Source organism: Anabrus simplex, chromosome 4 (genome assembly GCF_040414725.1).
Source record: "Anabrus simplex isolate iqAnaSimp1 chromosome 4, ASM4041472v1, whole genome shotgun sequence".
Lineage (NCBI taxonomy): Eukaryota > Metazoa > Arthropoda > Insecta > Orthoptera > Tettigoniidae > Anabrus > Anabrus simplex.
In genome coordinates this window covers 408,253,884-408,272,608 of record NC_090268.1, presented here as the reverse complement: position 1 = coordinate 408,272,608, position 18,725 = coordinate 408,253,884, and the positions used below count along the sequence as shown (strand labels likewise).

Sequence of the window (18,725 nt, the reverse complement as noted above, 5' to 3'; positions counted from 1 at the left end):
TGTATGGGTGTTTTAATTACAAAAGATAAAGTGATTGCAAGTCATTTTACAGATTTCTTAATAACAAAATTATGTGAGTATAGGCCTACCTGTTAATGTTTACTTGCCTGTATTTTTTTCCATTTATGTGAACATACTTTCTTTAAAACTTTGTTATTATTAAATCCATGCATTTAATAGATTTTTAGATGTACTCAGTCGGCTGTGAAGAGCAGAAAGGCAGATTTAGATGAAATTCTGAGGACCAAAAGAAAATGCAGACCATTATGTCATGGGCTGGGCATGTAGCAAGTTTCTTCATGCTGAGTGTAGCGATGTATTGTCATCTTATGATATTGATTACAGCATGGGAAATTTGCACATAGGTAGAAATGAAGAAATATGATAATTCTAAGATGATGTTTCCAAGTACTTGTGGGGGAAAGTTAGGTGCAATTTTTTTTTTACATCGCACCGACAATAGAATTGGAAAAGCCTAGGACTGGAAAGGAAGCGGCCGTAGCCTTCATTAATGTACAGCCCCAGCGTTTGCTTTGTGTGAAAATGGTAAACCACGTAAAACCATCTTCAGGGCTACCGACAGTGGAGTTCGAACCCAACTTCTCCAGGATGCAAGCTCACAGCCGCGCGCCACTAACCGCACGGCCAACCCGCCCGGTTAAGATCTAAAATATCAGGAAAATTGAAGATAGTTTTTGTCAGCTTTTGTTAGAAAACACACACGAAATTAGAAGAAAATTAGCTGACAGGATTTTGTCAGTGAATTAATGTAGTGAAGACATATGTAACAGCTGTATAAAATTACTGACTAATAAGTTTTTCAAAGTCCTCATAAAGGCACATGTGAATAGAACCAATAATTCAACGCAGAAAATCTTGCCAGCAAAAATACCAAGTAGAAAAAAGATAATGCATGTGTGATTTGCTCTTTGAGACTGTAGGCCCTAGTCATAACATGGCCACCGAATGCTTTAATCTGATAATAAGTTTGTTTTATTCTTATCACTGGTTCTTTCAGATCAACGTCCACTGTTTTCCTTCCCTATATTATGTTACAAGAACGACGCAAACGTCTTAAAAATCTGTATTTCGTTGGGTTAGAAGTCGAAATGTGTAGTGTTTTAATAGCACTTTTTGTTAGTGTTCTCTTCGAGCCGCTAGAATGCAGCACTAGGCGCTGTCGCCGCTGCTCTGCGTGTTAAGGGAGGAGAGTTTCCACTATTATCTTAAGGTTAGTCCTGTAGCCACCTATGGATTAGAAAATATATGGATATATCTTGGAAAGAGGCAACTACATAGTATAGAGAAGGTGAAAGCATTCTATTTAAAGAAAGTACTTTGCCTGTCAAAGTACACTCCATCACGCCTCGTATACCAACTGTCGAGGGAATTATTCTTTGTGGAAGAGCTGCGTTTGAAACTACTGCTCCCGGCCACTCCAGCGTATAAGGAACTCCTACAAGAGCTTCAACAAAAGAGAGACAGCATATGGTGGGACTTTTACCAGTGTGATGCGATGATCAACCGCAACTGGACTCAAGGAGGCTATGAGTTGAGACACGTTGTGACCAGACTCTCAGTCCATGGGTTTCACCAACGCCTGTGTATTAAAGCGAGCTTTCATGAGCCAAGTCCGGACTGCAGGTGCAAAAGATGTGGCGAACTTCGTGAACGCTATCACGTACTTAAGTGTAAACTGAGAATAGAATCCTTAACAAAATTCTGTACAGACGACTGCTCATAAGAATTATTATTATTATTTTTTTTCCATGCACATTTGTGCGCAATAAAACATTTATTATTATCATATTAAGCTATTTGCTAGTATTTATTCCTTGACAGCATTATTTGTTCTTAGAAGTTAATTCCAGTATTCGAAGTATTCTGTGGAATAAACTTCTTGTTTACATCACGTGTTCCCTGAAATTCGTGTTTATCGTTTTATCATAACCTCATAATATGATCAATTGCCTTTAAGTCTATGAAACTGATGGATATTGACGTTGGTTTTCGTGGAACAACATGAGGAAATTTGCTATCCCGAGCGCGTACAAAAGAGTTCAGGTATTGTTTGAAAAGTTTGAAATGCATTTATTTATTTCTGTTTCCCTCATTTGGAGGCTGCCAAAAAGACAAAGCTTACATAAACATTTATTAATAATTACCAGGGTCGTTTACAATATGTATATGAATGATAGGTATACCATAGTACAGCCTACTTAATAATAATAAATGATCGGTCAATAATTTTGAAATCTATGAGGAATTCCTCACAGGACAAAGATATAGCTAAGAGTATAAATGATTTTTTACTATTGCTAACGATTCTTTCAGCGCTGTTAACCCAATGTCCTTAATAAATTGATTGTACAAATTAAATTTCTTACAAAAGTTGTGGAATGTGTGAGTAATGGTGCCTCTTGCTCCTATCATCAATCCTAAAACATCTATGATATTTCTCGGCATAGTATGGAATTGTAGGTTCATATATATCAGATTTCTCCTTATGTACATCATGTGGATGATGCTTCGGTTCTATTGTGGGGTCCATTATGAACCCTTTACTTGACCAGGTGATACAGCTATCATGTCAGTCTGCAGCTTGACCCTGTCTGAGACAATCCATGATGTACATCCTCCTAGACTGTATAACGCTGGTTGAACTGATAATGAACACATGAGTGAATGAATAGAGTAATCTTTTCTCTCAGCCACGGATGATAACCAAATGGGGAGACAGTATTCAGTAAATCAGTCAGATAATCACCACAGATCTGCATTTAGGGTTGTTGCCCAGATGGCATTTGTTTACCTGGCCTTTTCTTTTAAAAAATCAGTTATTGTAATCATAATTCAAATACATGCAGTTATTTTTTAATAATACAAAATATTAAAGATAATCCAGGCAACAAAATTATCTAAGTGTAATTTACTAATATACTGTATATCCCAGAGAGAAATAAAAGTAAAAAATGATACCTGCCTTTCAGGTGCGTAGCTAAGGTGGGTTTAGAACACCACCACCCTGTGAAATTTTTACAAAAGAAAATAAACAGAAACTGGCAGTAAACAAGTGAAAGTCGATTCAATGAGTTGGCTCTCTTGAACATTCACAGAGACATAATTGTAAAACCAATAGATCTCTTGAATCTATTTTCTAAGAAGCCTGAAAAGTTGGAGTTTAGATTGTAATCTGAACATACCATTTGCTGTAACACTGTTGACCTTGATCATATTGTTCTTGTTCTATATTTTAATATCAGATTTTGTACTGTACCAGTACTGTAATTTGAATATCAACATAATTTACTTGTATCAGTGTACTTATAATGACACTCATGCAAGTGCGCACCACACACGCTCAAGCACCTTCATTACTGTATGTTCTGTCATCATTTTGTAACTATAACCTCCCCCTATCGATCGATCCTGGCTACACTACTGCTGCCTTTGCATAAAGGTTACTGTGAAGATACAGCTTCATAATTAATTTCTCAAACAATTTTCCAGTAATATTTTGGATCCATTATTTATTGATTCGATGTTTTTTTCAAGTTTTTTGTGAAGAGGCAGCTATCTAATTTAATTTGTAATTTGTTGCACTATACAAATGGTGATTTACATTTTGGAGAATCGCGGAGAATATTAGTGGCAATTTCTTCCATTCCAGTATACCAATTCTAAAACTCTGAAAGAAGTTCACACTGAATTTATAGTGCTATTAAAACAACGTGCGTGTTCTGACAGCTCTGAGCGTGGTAGTAGAAGGTAGCAGTTGCTATGACAACCAGTACACGCCTCCCGTTTAAGCCAATCCCAGCTCGACATGCGCTCTCCCTTTTCCTACCTCCAGTCTTAAAGCTTCGTGAGGCGGTCGGTCCGAGTTCCATGTTGCCAATATAATATACCTTAGCACATGTGGCTGGGCTATATAACAATATCTACTTTATGTCATTATCTGTATCATGTGTTTTTGAAATCAGCTAAATATTATAGTGCTATTGTGTTCATGTTAATAAGTGATCGTTATCAAGGCTGGCATTCCAGTGTAGTGTAAATTTTAATATAGTGTCATTTTTAACACCTTCTCATTTACTGAACTCAAAATGTTGCAACCCGTTCAGAGCGCCGCTAAACGACAACGAGGGTGACCAAGAATTCATTCACCTCGAAAAAAGGCAAGGGCAATGGGGAGCCATGCCTTCACTATTCGTGGTCAAGCTCACGATATGGTATGTGCCTTACGAGAATATTTTGAGGCTGAAAGGGAAAATGGAGGCCCACTTATAGACGTTAACAAAGTTGTAGAAAGAATAGCAGCAGCATTAAAAATTTCTCAAGCTACAGTAATTAGAATAGGGAAAGAAAAAGAAAAGAAAAGGAGCCTTGGGAAGAAGGTGAAGGGGAAGAGAGGGAGTAGATGTATCTGGACCATTAGGGCCTACATGATGGGTTATCAACACCGGGCAAAACCCAGCACTATGACAAACGTGTGACCAGTATGGATGGTTTCCAGGAAGGAACAATTTGACGGCATATATATGCCTATTACAAGACAAAGGATGACCTAACACTACAGAAACTACATAAGAGTCTTAGAGAAGATAAATTGTTTTTTGGTAGTGCTTCTTCCCTTCGAATCTGCCTTCATGAGTTAGGATTTCACTTTGAAAAAATACTCAAACCAAACTATGTTGATGAAGAGACATGATATCGTGGCTTGGTGCTGTCGCTATGTACTTGAGGGCTGTTAGGAATGCAGATTATGAAAGCGTTGTGTGGCTTGATGAAACATTTATAAATGCTGGCCACAACTTAACCAAGGGGTGGTCAGACAGAACTCCACAAGGCACAGTGAAAGCTCCGTTAGGAAAGGGAGGTAGGATCATTGTCCTGCATGCTGGCACTGCCTGAGGCTTCGTTCCAAATTGTTTCCTCCTGTTGCGGTCGCAAAAAACGGGACTACCATGAAGAAATGAATGCTGCTTCCTTCACGGCATGGTTTGAAAATTTCCTCCTTAAGAACATCCCTCCCAAGTCCACCATTGTTATGGTTAATGCTCCATACCATTCTGTAATAGCGGACAGAGCCCCAACAATGCAGACGGGAAAAGCTGACATGCTGGCTGGGGTAGAAAGAAATGTCTTGCCTCGGAACAGAGATATTACCATTGAACTTTGTACTACAAAGTCAGAGCTAATGGAGCTTGTGATAACTTACAAACTGAAGCCAGTTTATGTCATCAATGAGATAGCAAAAATGAATGGCCATCAGGTGATCAGGCTGCATCCTTACCATGCCCACTTGAACCCCATAGGAAATATTTGGGCACAAGTGAATGAAGGGTTACATAGCTGAGAACAGCAAGAGGTTCACCATCGCTGAAATAGAGAGACTGACCGGAGAGGGTATTGAGAATATCACTGCAGGAAAATGAGCCTGTATTGTGAACCACACATGGGAACTGACGCACAAGCAGTGAAAAAAGGAAAGAGTTTTGGAATACTGTGTGGAAGAAATGATCATCTCCCTCGGTTCCAGCTCCGCAGGTGAAGAAAGCGATTCCTCCCTGGGAGTTGCTCCACTCACACCGTGAAGGTGAGTAATTTTCTACTGTGATGAACTTCTCCAAAGTGCATTTTAAAGCTGAGTAACCAGTATGGGAATCTGCTTTCTGATAATTAGTATCACATTCATATAATGTAATTTCAGATTTTTCTTGAAAATTGGTAAAGCAAATTTTAGTTTTAGCATGAAGTCGACAAAATTGCCTTGAAAAACAAATGTTTGAATTGAAGTATAAGAGGTCTTTCCAGTACCCTTCGAAATTTTATTATTTTTTGTCTCTGAAAATAATAATTGTAAATTCTTCTCCTTCTCATTAAGGTGGATGGACTTTGATTTTTGGAATTTTAGACAAGGCATGTGAGATTTTAGAAATTAGGAATCACGGCCTATGGTTAGAATATATAAGGTGTCTTTGTTTTGCTTCGGATTTCAATAAAACGAGGTCCCATGACTAATGATTGCAAGTTTAAAAGTACTCGAAAGAACAAGATGGACTTTTACCTCTCACAACTCTAATTCCAATTATAGCTGGCATCTTAAATTGTGCTGTTGCCTATGACAGGGTCTGAATGATTTCTCCTCTTTTTACAAAAATCTCTCTTAAATATTTATCTCACCATCACCCGGATTTGAACCCAGAATGTTGAGCAGGCCTGTCAAAGTGCCTTTCTGATACTGAAATCTGCCTAAAATTAAAATCAATCTTCCGGAGATAGGCTGATAAAAGCCTATGAGGAAGGGGAATGAGGAATTTTTCTTACAATATTTGAGCTGATAAAATTACTACTGAGCCACCTTGGAATAATAGCAACGATATTTAACATTTTTCTAACACTCTCATGATCCCCGTACATGGATATTATTTTCTGCAGAGTCTAGCGCAGAACGAGAGGTGTTAATTGTGATGTAGTAACTCCTGCCGGATCATGTGACAACGCAGCACTTCCACTCCTTTGCTCAGCGCCACGTGCTGCGAACTGTCAGAACACGCATGTTGTTTTGATAGCACTAGCCTATAGATATCTCTCTTCAAGCACCAAACAGTAGTCCAATCACCTCCCAATTTTGGAACGGCGTATTTTATTTCTCCTCCATATGTTTAAAGCACAGTTCATAGTGCCTCTTCTTGTGTGTTTCCTCCTTCGAAAGCTCACATTTGGATCGATAACAAAGCCGATGTTATTCTTTCTTCCGATTGCTATGATATCAGCACGCTTATGATGAAATACTTGGCACTCCTTAAAATACTGGTACTTCAGACTTGCTTGATTTTTTGAGACAACTTGTGATGTCTGTTATTTCTTAGTAGATCCCCTTTATGGCAGAAATCAAAAGCATGGAGAAAGGTTTCATTCTTGTTGGCAGAAATCAAAAGCATGGAGGAAGGTTTCATTCTCGTTGCAGTGACGGCAGTGGGATTCATGGCCTCTACTACTGATACTGCAGACTGCAATAGTATTACAGTTCATTTTTATTGAATTAATCCATTGAGATAATGTTAAACCTTTTTCATGGAAATCCAGGTGTTTGATTTTGACCAAACTGGGAACTGCAACACCCCTCTACCACAGAGAGGTATGTTTATCCATATTTCATATTTCTCATACTGGTTATCTCTTAACTTGCCTCAGTTTCTGCACATTAGGCTCCTCATCAGTATTGAAGACATTTTAAACTAGGCCTATCCTTGATTTCACCCTCAAAATTAGTAGACTGAACGATAAGTGAGTCGGCAGTGAACTTTAACAGTTGCAGATATTTATGAGTTGGAGGAAAGCTTTCCGTACTTTTTGGACGTATCTTTAATGATTAGACAAACTTAGCCTTTTAGGTATTTCCTAGACATAAACTAAGTCATAGAGTCTAGAATATTTCCTTCATCTTGAATGCACTTTACAGTAATTTATGTATCAGCTGTACTTACGTTTATCCCATACACTGTAATACGCTGGTCTAACGAATATCATAATTCTGTGTCTTGGAAAAATGTACCTTCGTTTCAGCCTTCATATGTGTGTACATAACTATGCAGAATGATGCTTACCGAGCTCGATAGCTGCAGTCGCTTAAGTGTGGCCAGTATTCAGGAGATAGTGGGTTCGAACCCCACTGTCGGTAGACCTGAAGATGGTTTTCTGTGGTTTCCCATTTTCACACCAGGCAAATGCTGGGGCTGTACCTTAATTAAGGCCATGGCCACTTCTTTTCCATCCCTGTCCCATCGTTGCCATAAGACCTATCTGTGTCGGCGCGACGTAAAGCAACTTGCAAAAAAAATGCTTATTGCTTCAGACTGCATTTTAAAATGAAAGCAAGAGAGATAAGAGAGCACATTTTATTTATTTAATGGGCAAGAAGTGAACTATATTGTTGATTTGTCTAATATAACTTGTTTTAGTTTATGTTATTGGTCAAATTACTGTCTTGCATGTCCAGTTCCTAATATATGAATATTAAAATTATGTACTTGTTTATTACCCTTGAAATGGTTGACGGCTTCTCCAGACACTGGCAAAAGTTTGTTTAGAATGCTGGTTTTTACATAAGTTTACCAACAAATCTAGTAAAGCAGGTGTGTCTCACTCATAAATGCCATCTGGCCCTACCAGACTTTGATCCTACAATGTAAGGCATAAAGAAATGAAAACTACATAGATCCAGACACTTTCACTATAGTCTTCAGCCTTGAAGCCTTGGTGAATTAACCAAGCACCTCCAGAATCCTCCATTGGCTTCTAGCTCTGTGGCCTTGTTTATTTCCACATCTCTTATTATCACTAAATCATTAAAAGTTGAGTCTGACCATTGTCACCTGAAGTCACCTATAAGTTAAAGGTAAGATTAAATGCCCTATACTGACAGTGTTAAATATTCTACATTGGTGACCCATTATCTCAGGAACTATTCAAGATAGAAAGCTGTAATTTTCATCAGTTTTACATAGAACCTGTAACAGTTTACTGATCTAGATTCAAGCAGATCAGATGATTAGGAAAAAAACTGTCTTTTTTAAAAATTAGTTATTTTTTATGAAAATATTTACATATTTCTTGTCATAAAATGAGTTCTACCAGTGAAATACAGCTGAGTGTAGATCTACATATGCAGTACCTTATATTGAATAATATGTGTAAAAATTATAGGTCTATTTCTGTTGTGTCTCATTTCTGAGAAAATGGGACAAATGTGTGGGAAAAAACTAAACTGAGAAAAACTGAGTTAAAGTTTCATGATGTCAACATTCCTATTGTTTGTTGATGCCCTACTGCTAATAGCATCCTGCTTCATAGTCTGAGCCTTCTTCTTCATCCCTGATACCAAATTTCTTCCTTCTTCTCTTCTTTCTTGCCACCTTAGTCATTTGTTCAGCCGCAATTTCAGCTTTGTGCACTCATAATTTGTCAAGGTGCAGCAGGGCTCTTTCCGTGTTACGTCCTATCTTCACTCCCAGCTTATGGAGGACCTGGATCCTACCCTTATTGCCATCATTGAAGGTGATTACAGCATCTGATACACCCAGCCTCAATGTTTTTATGCCAACAAAGTTATTTTTTGGTATTCGAGACCAGATAATATTGTTGAATGACTCGTTGATCTTCTGTGTCCGCCCATAAAGACACTTTTTTAGTAAGTTAGGGTGTGCTAAATGTCTGAAAACTGTTTTCACTGCCTCCATTACTGCCTCAGGAATGGGGTTTTTATGCTGGAACTCATTCAATGTGCCAGCTGCCTGTGCTTTTATGTATTTACACCATGTGTTTGGTGCAGGTGGTCACAGGTGGTGAACTCGGTTCTTATCTGTAGACAACCTATGAAGTAGGTTGCCCACACAGCCCTTTTCATTGATTCCAAATCATGGGTATTTTCTCTGATATCTTTTCCATAGTACTCCTGGAATTCACCTATGACCTTATCGGTAAGCCTACCAGCATTTTTTATGCCTTTGCCATCAGATAATTTCATGTCGCGCGGGTTGCTTTGCAGTTGACGAAGTCGTGCTCCCAGACTGAAGATAAACAAAGAACAATCACTAGAACTCCAAGGAATAAATAGCAGAAAAATCCACAAAGAAATAATCCAAACCACAGCCTTCTAGATCGAATAATATTCTGTAGATAAACAGTTTTCCAGTGTGATGCCCAGAGGCCATATTTGCAGTCATGTCACATAATTTTAAAAACTCTGTATAAAATATATTAATTAGATTTTTATGATAAGTAGTATACCAAAATATTCATAAAAGTCCAAATAATTACATAATACAATTTTTTTTTTTTCTTTGAATATTTTGAAAATTTGGCCTCTGATCTTACCTTATATAGATGACATCTGTCTTTGAAATTTGGTTCATCACCTGCTGGATTGCAGGGAATAAGAAGTGTTAAGTGTAAGAAAGGACCTTGATCCCTAACTTTGCCACCAATAACAACAATATCTATCTAGAAATTTCTTTCTCTTCATCAGCTGTTGTTGGAGTGTAAATTTCCAATCTGGTTATAGCATGGGGTTTTCCATTTATTCTGATTATCATAATTCTGTTGTTGATGGTTGGAAAACAATTAGTTTTGTGAACAATTATTTTGTTCACAATGAAAGCTACACCATTCCTTTTGATATTATTATCCCCTGAGTAATAAACTGTGTTTTAAAGTCTTCTTGTCCAGTGCAGTTCACTTATCTTAAGGTCTATATTCAGCTGGCTTATTTTATGTGAATTGTGGATATTTTTGTAAAATGCAGGTGATTCCATTCACTGTGGTCAGCATCAGCAGGCACCCAGCTGGATTTCCCCTGTCCCCATTATAAAATCCCAGGCTACTTATAAGTCAACTCTGCTCTTCCCTGTCTTGATATCTTCTGGCCCAGCAGTCTCGCCATCAAGTACAATATCTTCAAATATAGTATTCCTTTTACCCATAAAGTATTTTGGTGATTAAAGTGGTTAAATGAAATGATTTGAACATTGCAGCTTGTTTCGTATTTCTATAGACGTTTCACATAAGTAACTCCAGCCTACCACCTCCTTTCTTAGTTAGTTGATACATAGTGGAAATATTATCCTAACAACCTGTCTGTGTTCTGAAAAGAACTGGTTTTCATACAACCTACCGTACTCACCACCATTGATCACATTCTCTTTTGTAAAATGCCTGTGAACACGTGCTTAAAATACTGATCAGTGAAATACCTTCTTAGTTGTTCCAATCCTTCCTGTTCACTTGGTTGTAGATTGGTGCTGTTATTATTTTCATCCAATCATTTCAGGTCTAATTTCATCTATCCCTGCTGTTTTTTTGGTAGGTTCCGAGCAAGTGGCCATGCGGTTAGGGTCGTGCAACTCTGAGCTTGCATTTGGGAGACAGTGGGTTTGAACCTCACTGTCGGCAGCCCTGAAGATGGTTTTCCGTTGCTTCCCATTTTCACACCAGGCAAATGCTGGGGCTGTATCTTAATTAAGGCCATGGCCACTTCCTTCCCACTCCTATCCCTTTCCTATCCCATTGTCGCCATAAGACCTATCTGTGTTGGTGCGACGTAAAGCAAATTGTAAAAAATTAAAAGACCGTTGTTGTAGGTATACACCATCCTGTTCACTTCCTCGAATGTAATTTCATTGGCATCATTGTTTTCCTCTCAATGACCTTGGTTGTTCAGGACTTCAGCAGAGAAATTTCCTTTTACACTGAGAAGATTTTCAGTATATTCCTTACATTTTCCATTGATTTTCGTTTTCCTAAGAGGACCGATGATCTAGATGTTAGGCCCCTTAAACAACAAGCATCATCATCACCATTCTAAGTTTCTTTATGACTGTCCAAAAAATAAAGTTTCACTGCTGCCTGATCTAGCCTTTCCGGGTTTTTTTCCAAAATCGGTCAAACTTACTAATTAAGCTACATCACATTTATCACCATTGTTTTTTTTTTTACAGCATATGTGCTGAGCAAAGTGGGGCATAAGGTGTTAGAAAACTTATCACCGTTAGATTACTATTCAATATATATGCTAAGCAAAGCAAGTCATAAGGGGTTAGACTTTGTGTATGTGTGTCTGTATATTATAATCACTAATGTCTGGATAATTATATGTTCTTTATATCCATAATTGGACAAATGAATTTGAAGTGGCAAAAAAATGTGTTTGTAAAAGCTCCAACAAGAACTAATTTGTTCAGATCCAGAAATCTTGTATTTCTGCCGGACCCACAATTACTCATTGTGGATTAGAAGCCATTTTGTGTTACAGAGATAGCCTTTTGAAAATTTTAAATCAGTGATAGATGAACTAAATAACGATGATGCTTGTGTCACTCCATAAAGAAATTAGGAAAATCGACCAACTTGTTGACTGAGACATTTAATGAAAGGCAAGGCATTGGGAAAAAATTAATTCATTGCGTAGGCCCCTAAGTAAAAGGTCTTATACAGATATTTAAAAATATGCTTCAATTTTTTAAATCTTTTTTGATTTCATACTTTGTGAAAGTTGCAAAGTTCTGAAAGGGTACAAAGATGCTTGTGAAATTGAGAAATGTGTCAGTGACATCCCTTTGATGAAATATGCAAGATTATCTTTTTGTGATGTAAACCATCCTTCTCACGGTAGCATGCGTTGTTTCAAGCCAACTGCCATCAGTTTTTTATGGAAAACGTTGAGACAGTTTAGTTGTCGTTCACTGCAACAGCAAACTATTTTAACCCAGCACTGTCTCAACATGATTGACAAGTAATTCTTTATAATGCATAGGCCTACTTAAAATTTTGTAATATTGAAACAAAATACTGTTATAACGTTAATACATATTTTTCAATCTTTTACTAAGTTATTTAAGAAAAATATTTTCAATTTTTTTATCACATAAGTCTATTCCCTTCTAATGATACTGTCATTCATTTTTGTGGTTTTTAACCTTGTTTTGTCATTCGATCCATTTACTTCAGTTCTTGTGTTGATCTTGATGTCTGTAAAATTATTACCAACAACACTGGGCATTCTAAGTTTTAAACTTTTGTTGTTATTTGAGCTGATAAACCTTGGAGTCAGTGTTCTTTAAATTGAATCTTCTATTAGTGTTTTTGTCTCCCAGTTTTATATAGGCCTAGTATTTTATTTTAATTTTTTTTTTTTCAGCAATGGACCACATTTGCAAGAGAGTGGCATTTGTTTGATGCAAACTGGCAAAATCCCTTTGACTCTGCTGTTGTTATCCAGAAGTACCTGAGAGGTTTAAATAAACCAATTTACCATCCCCTGAGTAAGTACATCTTCAGAACGTAAGTTTACGATGCTTTTAAAATATCTTGTTGTTTGTACAGTCAGTAGAGTGACATGGCTTCATTCATTAGAAGAAAGCCCAGAAATCAGATTTGAAGTATTAATTTAGTGTGGGAGGAAGAGAAAATGTTAATTTAAAATGTAAATTTTACAGAAAATTAATTATGTACAATAGGCCTATACTTACTGTGGTAAATATCTTGTACATGATGATAAGTTACACTCTGAACACATTTGATATGCAGTATGGGTTGTGTAATTGTAAGTTTTCATTCCGGAGATGGATTCGAACCACACTGTCAGCAGTCTTGAAATTGGTATTTCTTGGTTTCCCATTTTCATGTTAGGTAAATGCCAGGATTCTACCTAATAGTAGCTCTGGCAGACACACTAACAGTGATGCCATGGTATCCAGCTACCAGAAAAGATGCTGCATAAACAGCCAGGCAAACTGCGACCTGTAATGCCAGTCGAGCAAACAGCAGTTTCCAAAATGGATGTTGAAGAGATGTTAGCAGTAATTACGTACATGTGCCATAGAAAACAAAATTGAAATAGAAATTGTAGGTGTATTCTTCTGTAGCCAATAAGCCTATAAGTGTATTTTTAGCAAAATATACCCTGATTTAAGAAAATATACTATTAAGTTCTTTAGCTATCTATGTTTATCCAAAGGATCCTGCATACATACCTCTTTGTTATATACTGTTATGTCTTTCAACATTCAGTCTTCAAGTCTCTGTGAATTAAATAACCATCTGTGCAATTCCCTATTTGCAACTAGCTATGTGGCTTTGTTTAGTTTTCACACCTCTTATCTTTAGATCATTGAAAGCCGAGTCTGACCTACATTGTCTTGGTCTCCCTCTACTTCACATACCCTCCATGACAGTCCATTATTCTCCTATTAAACTGTCCTCCTCCATTCATCTCACATGATCACCAAAGCCAATTTATGTGTACAGCTTCATCAATCAAGTTCATTCCTAACTTAGCCTTCATTTCATCATTCCTAGTACCCTCATGCCACTGTTCCCACCTATTTGTACCAGCAATCATTCTCGCTACTTTCATGTCTGTTGCTTCTAAAGTATAAGATATGCTGAGTCCTCCCAGTTTTCACTCCCGTAGAGCAAAGTTGGTCTGAAAACAGACCGGTGTAACAATAGTTTTGTCCAGGAGTTGACTTCTTTCTTACAGAATATTGTTGATTGCAACTGCAAATTCACTGCAGCTTTGCTGCACCTTGATTCAATCTCACTTACTGTGCTACCATCCTGGGAGAATACACATCCTAAATACTTGAAATAATCCCCCTGTTCCAGTTTTGAATTGCTGCCCTGACATTCAATCCTCTTCAGTTTCTTCCCTACTGACTCACTTTAATTTTGAACACTAATCATCAAATCATACTCCCTGTTCTTCTTTCAGGCTCTAGATATTACATTGCATGCCTTTAGCATAGAGTAGGCTGAACTGCTTACTATATTTCCTAACTCCACCAAACTGAATCCTTTCTTGCAATTTTATGCCTTTCAGCAAGTGATCCATGTACAGTATACCATGAACAGCAAATATGAATAAGCTATTTAACTGCTATAACAACTTCTAAACGAAGAACTCGTTCTACCTCGGTTTTCACTGCAGTCCAATTGTCATCTTAAATGCCTTTGACTATCTGTAATAACCTACTTGTAATCTGTAATCCTCGTGGTTTCCCATTTTCACACCAGGCAAATGCTGGGGCTGTACCTTAATTAAGGCCACGGCCGCTTCCTTCCAACTCCTAGGCCTTTCCTATCCCGTTGTCGTCATAAGACCTATCTGTGTCGGTGCGACGTAAAGCCCCTAGCAAAAAAAATCTGTAATCCCTCCTTATGGCTAACATGAAAACCAGTAAAGTTTATGGCTGCAGCAGGCTGTCAGGACCAGATTTTCTGTATGCATCCAGTGCTTAAAAAATCTCTATGAGGGAAGTAGACAGTTATATTCAGTTTTTGTAATTCTAAAGAAGGCATGACAGAGTACTAAAGGTTTTCATTTTACTTTCTCTCCACCATTGATCCCACCGTTCTTTTCAAAATGCCTGTGAACACCTGATTACAGACTATGAATCTCATTGTTGAATCCATATTGACGGTTACAAAATTGTACAAAAACTACTTTAATCTTCCTAGTCAATACTTTTTTATGCCCAATTAAGATGAAAGTTCACACATAAATAGACATGTTTCAACCTGGCATTGGGTCATTCTCTGTAAGACATGTATGATGTATAAAAAACATAAGAGACACAAAATGAAATGTTAGTTCAAAAGTTTTTTAAAAAGCATGATGAAAGTTAAAAAACGGAAATGTTGATCGTTAAAACAGTCTTGAGCTGGAAGTCTTTCTGTTTCAATGCTTTTTTGTTGTCCTTTGGTGTGGATCAACTGGTATCTATGTACTGTTGGCTTAGTTTTTGTGTTCCGACATGGGCTGATGTACATAAGCATTATTGAAGTAGAACCGTCTGATTTTAGTGTTACTTGGCCCACTTGTTTCATCTGTGTTCTCTGCTTATGGAGTGCAGCTCTCGACTGACTTGCTCCCACAGCAACACATCTTGCGTCTCGTCTTAATTGGACGCAAAAAATATATATAATATTGACTAGGAGGATTAAAATAGTTTACAATTTTGTAAGAAACTGTGAACATCTTGTGTGTTATAAATATTGATCAGTGAAATACCTCATTAGTTGTTGCCATCTTTTATTTTCCATTGCTTATATTGTATGTAGCTGCAGTTAGTGCTTTCATCCAATGAACGAATGAATGAATGAATCAGAAGATGCCTTACTGACATTTTTTGCTGTATGAAGCCATTCCAACCCTACGTTCCAACTATATTTCACCATGTCAAGTGTAATTTCGTTTATTCTTGCTGCTTTACAATAATGTAGTTTATTTACCATCTTTTCCACTTCTTTGAGTGTGATTTCATTGCAGATGCTGCATTCATGAATGCTAGCTACTATGAAATAAAATGCCGTAGGGTTACACTGCTCAAGGCTCCAGTTACATTGAAGTCAGGATTAGAAATCTCTTTGAATATGTGGTAACAACAGTGTACAGTCCTATAACAACTTACCTCCGATCAGCCTGTCTTTTTGTGCTAGTGTTTTAATGTTGCACTAACACATTGAATGTTTTTGATGACGCAAGGATGGCACTCAAGATTGGGAAGGAAGCAGCTGTGGCGTTAATTAATATACAGCCCCAGCATTTGCTTGGTGTGAAAATGGTAAACCACCATCTTCAGAGCTGCCGATGGTAGGATTCGAACCCAAATCTCCCAAATGTAAGCTCACAGCTACACAGCCCTAACCAAACAGCCAACTATTTAGCTTGGTGTTGTCTGTCATGTTACATCTTTCTCCTTAGCCTCTACATCAGTTAGCACGTCAGTTCCTATAGCCAAGGAGCATTACTTGTACTTCTAGCAGAATGAGCAGTCTGTTTACTTATAAGAGGACCAGACATTCATTTATTTTGGCTTACGCTACACAGTGAGTAAATGTAGGACTTGGATCACTAATGGACCCCAATAACAATTTTCACCCTAACCCTCCTGCTATACCATACTCGACATGTGAGCCCTCCATGCCATATGCTCAAAATGTTCCTTTAACAAACAAAAGTGAAATTGTCTAAGAAAAAAAATCAAGTCACAAGGACTGAGATTTTGGAATATGGTTGTCATGTGGGATTATAGTGTTGCCCAACAGTTCTCGGTGTCTCTTTCATACTGTATGGCGAAGATGATACCACAGAAATGACACATAATATTGTGCATTTACAGTTTGTCCCTGTGGAAGTAGATGATGCACTAAAACACCTTGACTGTCAGGATTTCGTCGTAACTAGCATGTCCGTGGTGATCCAGGAAAACGCCATTCACTGGAATGATATAGATGTTGATTCCCATAGGGAACCTGAAATATTTGTCCTGAATTAGTAAATTTATAATACCAATATAAATGGTCCATTATTGGACATTATAAATTTTCCAGCTAACTCATTCCTGGTTGCCAGCGTTCCACCCCCGTGTGCCAAGTTGGGCTCATCAGTTGGTACCTAGCACACCCACCAAGATGCATGGCTAGTGCACACTGTGGAGGCCACTGCGTAGGCTACTTGGAGCCACCGGCAGTACCAATGCACTATGAGAGACTTTGTCTCATTACCAAAAATTGATGCCTGCTTGGCCATCAGATGATACAGATGTTGATTCCCATAGGGAACCTGAAATATTTGTCTCGAGTGAGTGCATTTATTATACCACTATAAATGGTCCATTATTGGACATTATAAATTTTCCAGCTAACTCATTCTTGGTTGCCAGTGTTTTGCCAAACAGCGAAGATAGTCAACTGCCAACCTGTCTCGCAGTGGACAGGAAGCAGGAATATACCAGTATGCTGGGCCAATTCGTTCACAGTCAAATGCGTGTCTTCTAGGAGGCCCTGCTCAGTCACAGCCACTGATGCATGTTTTTTAGCTGACACCTTGCTACTGTACGATAAGGTATAGCATTATTACCCAATGTTTGCCGTAGCTCTGCATGACATTGTCATGCATTGCAGCCATGGAGAAAGGCTATCTATCTTGATGTACGAATGCTGTTTACCTTTGGTTACCTCCATTATGCACAGCTGTCAACAGATGACTGATATCGGGATCGTGATCATCTCCAGATCGATGCACTCAGGCCCCATCTGATGGCAATATTACAAAAGTCATGCAACTTACTTTCCAAGGTAGGCCTATATAGTTATTTTCATGTGTTGGCACACTGTCTGGAAATAAAAAATAGTTGCCATGACATGAATCAACCTCCTTATAATGGAATATAGCCTATAATAAACTGGGGGAAATAATCTTCCTAGTAGTGAAAGAATTTCTGAAATAGACTGAGTGTTTTTAATTGTTACCTTCCATATGCAGACAAATTCACAAACTTTGTTTCTGTGATATTAGTGACACAAGCCCAGATACCCAGAGACCTATAAAGAATAACATCCCAAAACGAGTCTCAGAGCAGATATAAATAACTCTCAGGCTCAGGAAAAACAAAATAAACACACAACATGCTGTTGATCATAACCAGAGCAGATATTTAACCGTCTCAACTTGAACCCACAGGAGCTACCACAATACCTGTCTATCAAAGGTATAACAAGCTACCAAACAACACATGGCGAAATCGTATTCTCGCATTGCCTCTCAGTTCTATTGGCCCCAAATTGATCTTGTGACTTATGTCAGAAGCATAAGCCCCCAAATCATCAACCTTTCGGGACATATGCTGCTTCCCCCGCTACTTACCCGGCCGAGAAATTCTACATCGATATTGTCAGTCCTTTGGTTAAATCTTTCAAATCGAACTCCTAAATATTTACCTTATTGGATTTCTCGTTGTACGCCCATTACGTAATATTTCTTCTTCAACATTTTTTTATAACTTTTGTTTTTCCTATGGAATCAAAAAAGTTTGTACCTCACCTTGTCACCCTCAGGCAAATGAGAGTTACCACCACAATCTTAAATCTTTTCTTTCCATTTTTCATTCCCAAGATAAAAAATCGTGGGATATTGAACTTCCTTACTTTTGTTTAGCTTTAAATGCTACTGTTAATGATTCTACCTCCTTTTCTCCTGCCAAGCTACTTTTGGGAAGAGATCTTCATACTCCTTTATCTTTAAATTGGAATTTGCCTTCTTTATTGTATACCCCTCCTCATCTGCTTACTGACTCTCTATTACAAGAAGCTCTTCGTAATTTACATCATGCAAGAGATCTTCACAGGAAAACATGTAATTCCCGCCTCCGTCCTCCCAA

The 18,725-nt window shown here is 37.8% G+C and overlaps 1 protein-coding gene across 1 annotated transcript in view; it reads left to right on the top strand.

The window, feature by feature from the left end:
* The first annotated feature begins 1,903 nt into the window (after window positions 1-1,903).
* The window catches only part of mRpL13 (mitochondrial ribosomal protein L13), a 62,354-nt gene continuing 45,532 nt past the window's right edge, over window positions 1,904-18,725 (top strand). Inside the window, exons 1-2 of the mRNA XM_067146616.2 lie at window positions 1,904-2,064; window positions 12,701-12,824. Of these exons, the coding sequence (XP_067002717.2) occupies window positions 2,023-2,064; window positions 12,701-12,824 (166 nt within the window). The 5' untranslated portion in view covers window positions 1,904-2,022. The remainder of the gene's footprint in view (window positions 2,065-12,700; window positions 12,825-18,725) is intronic.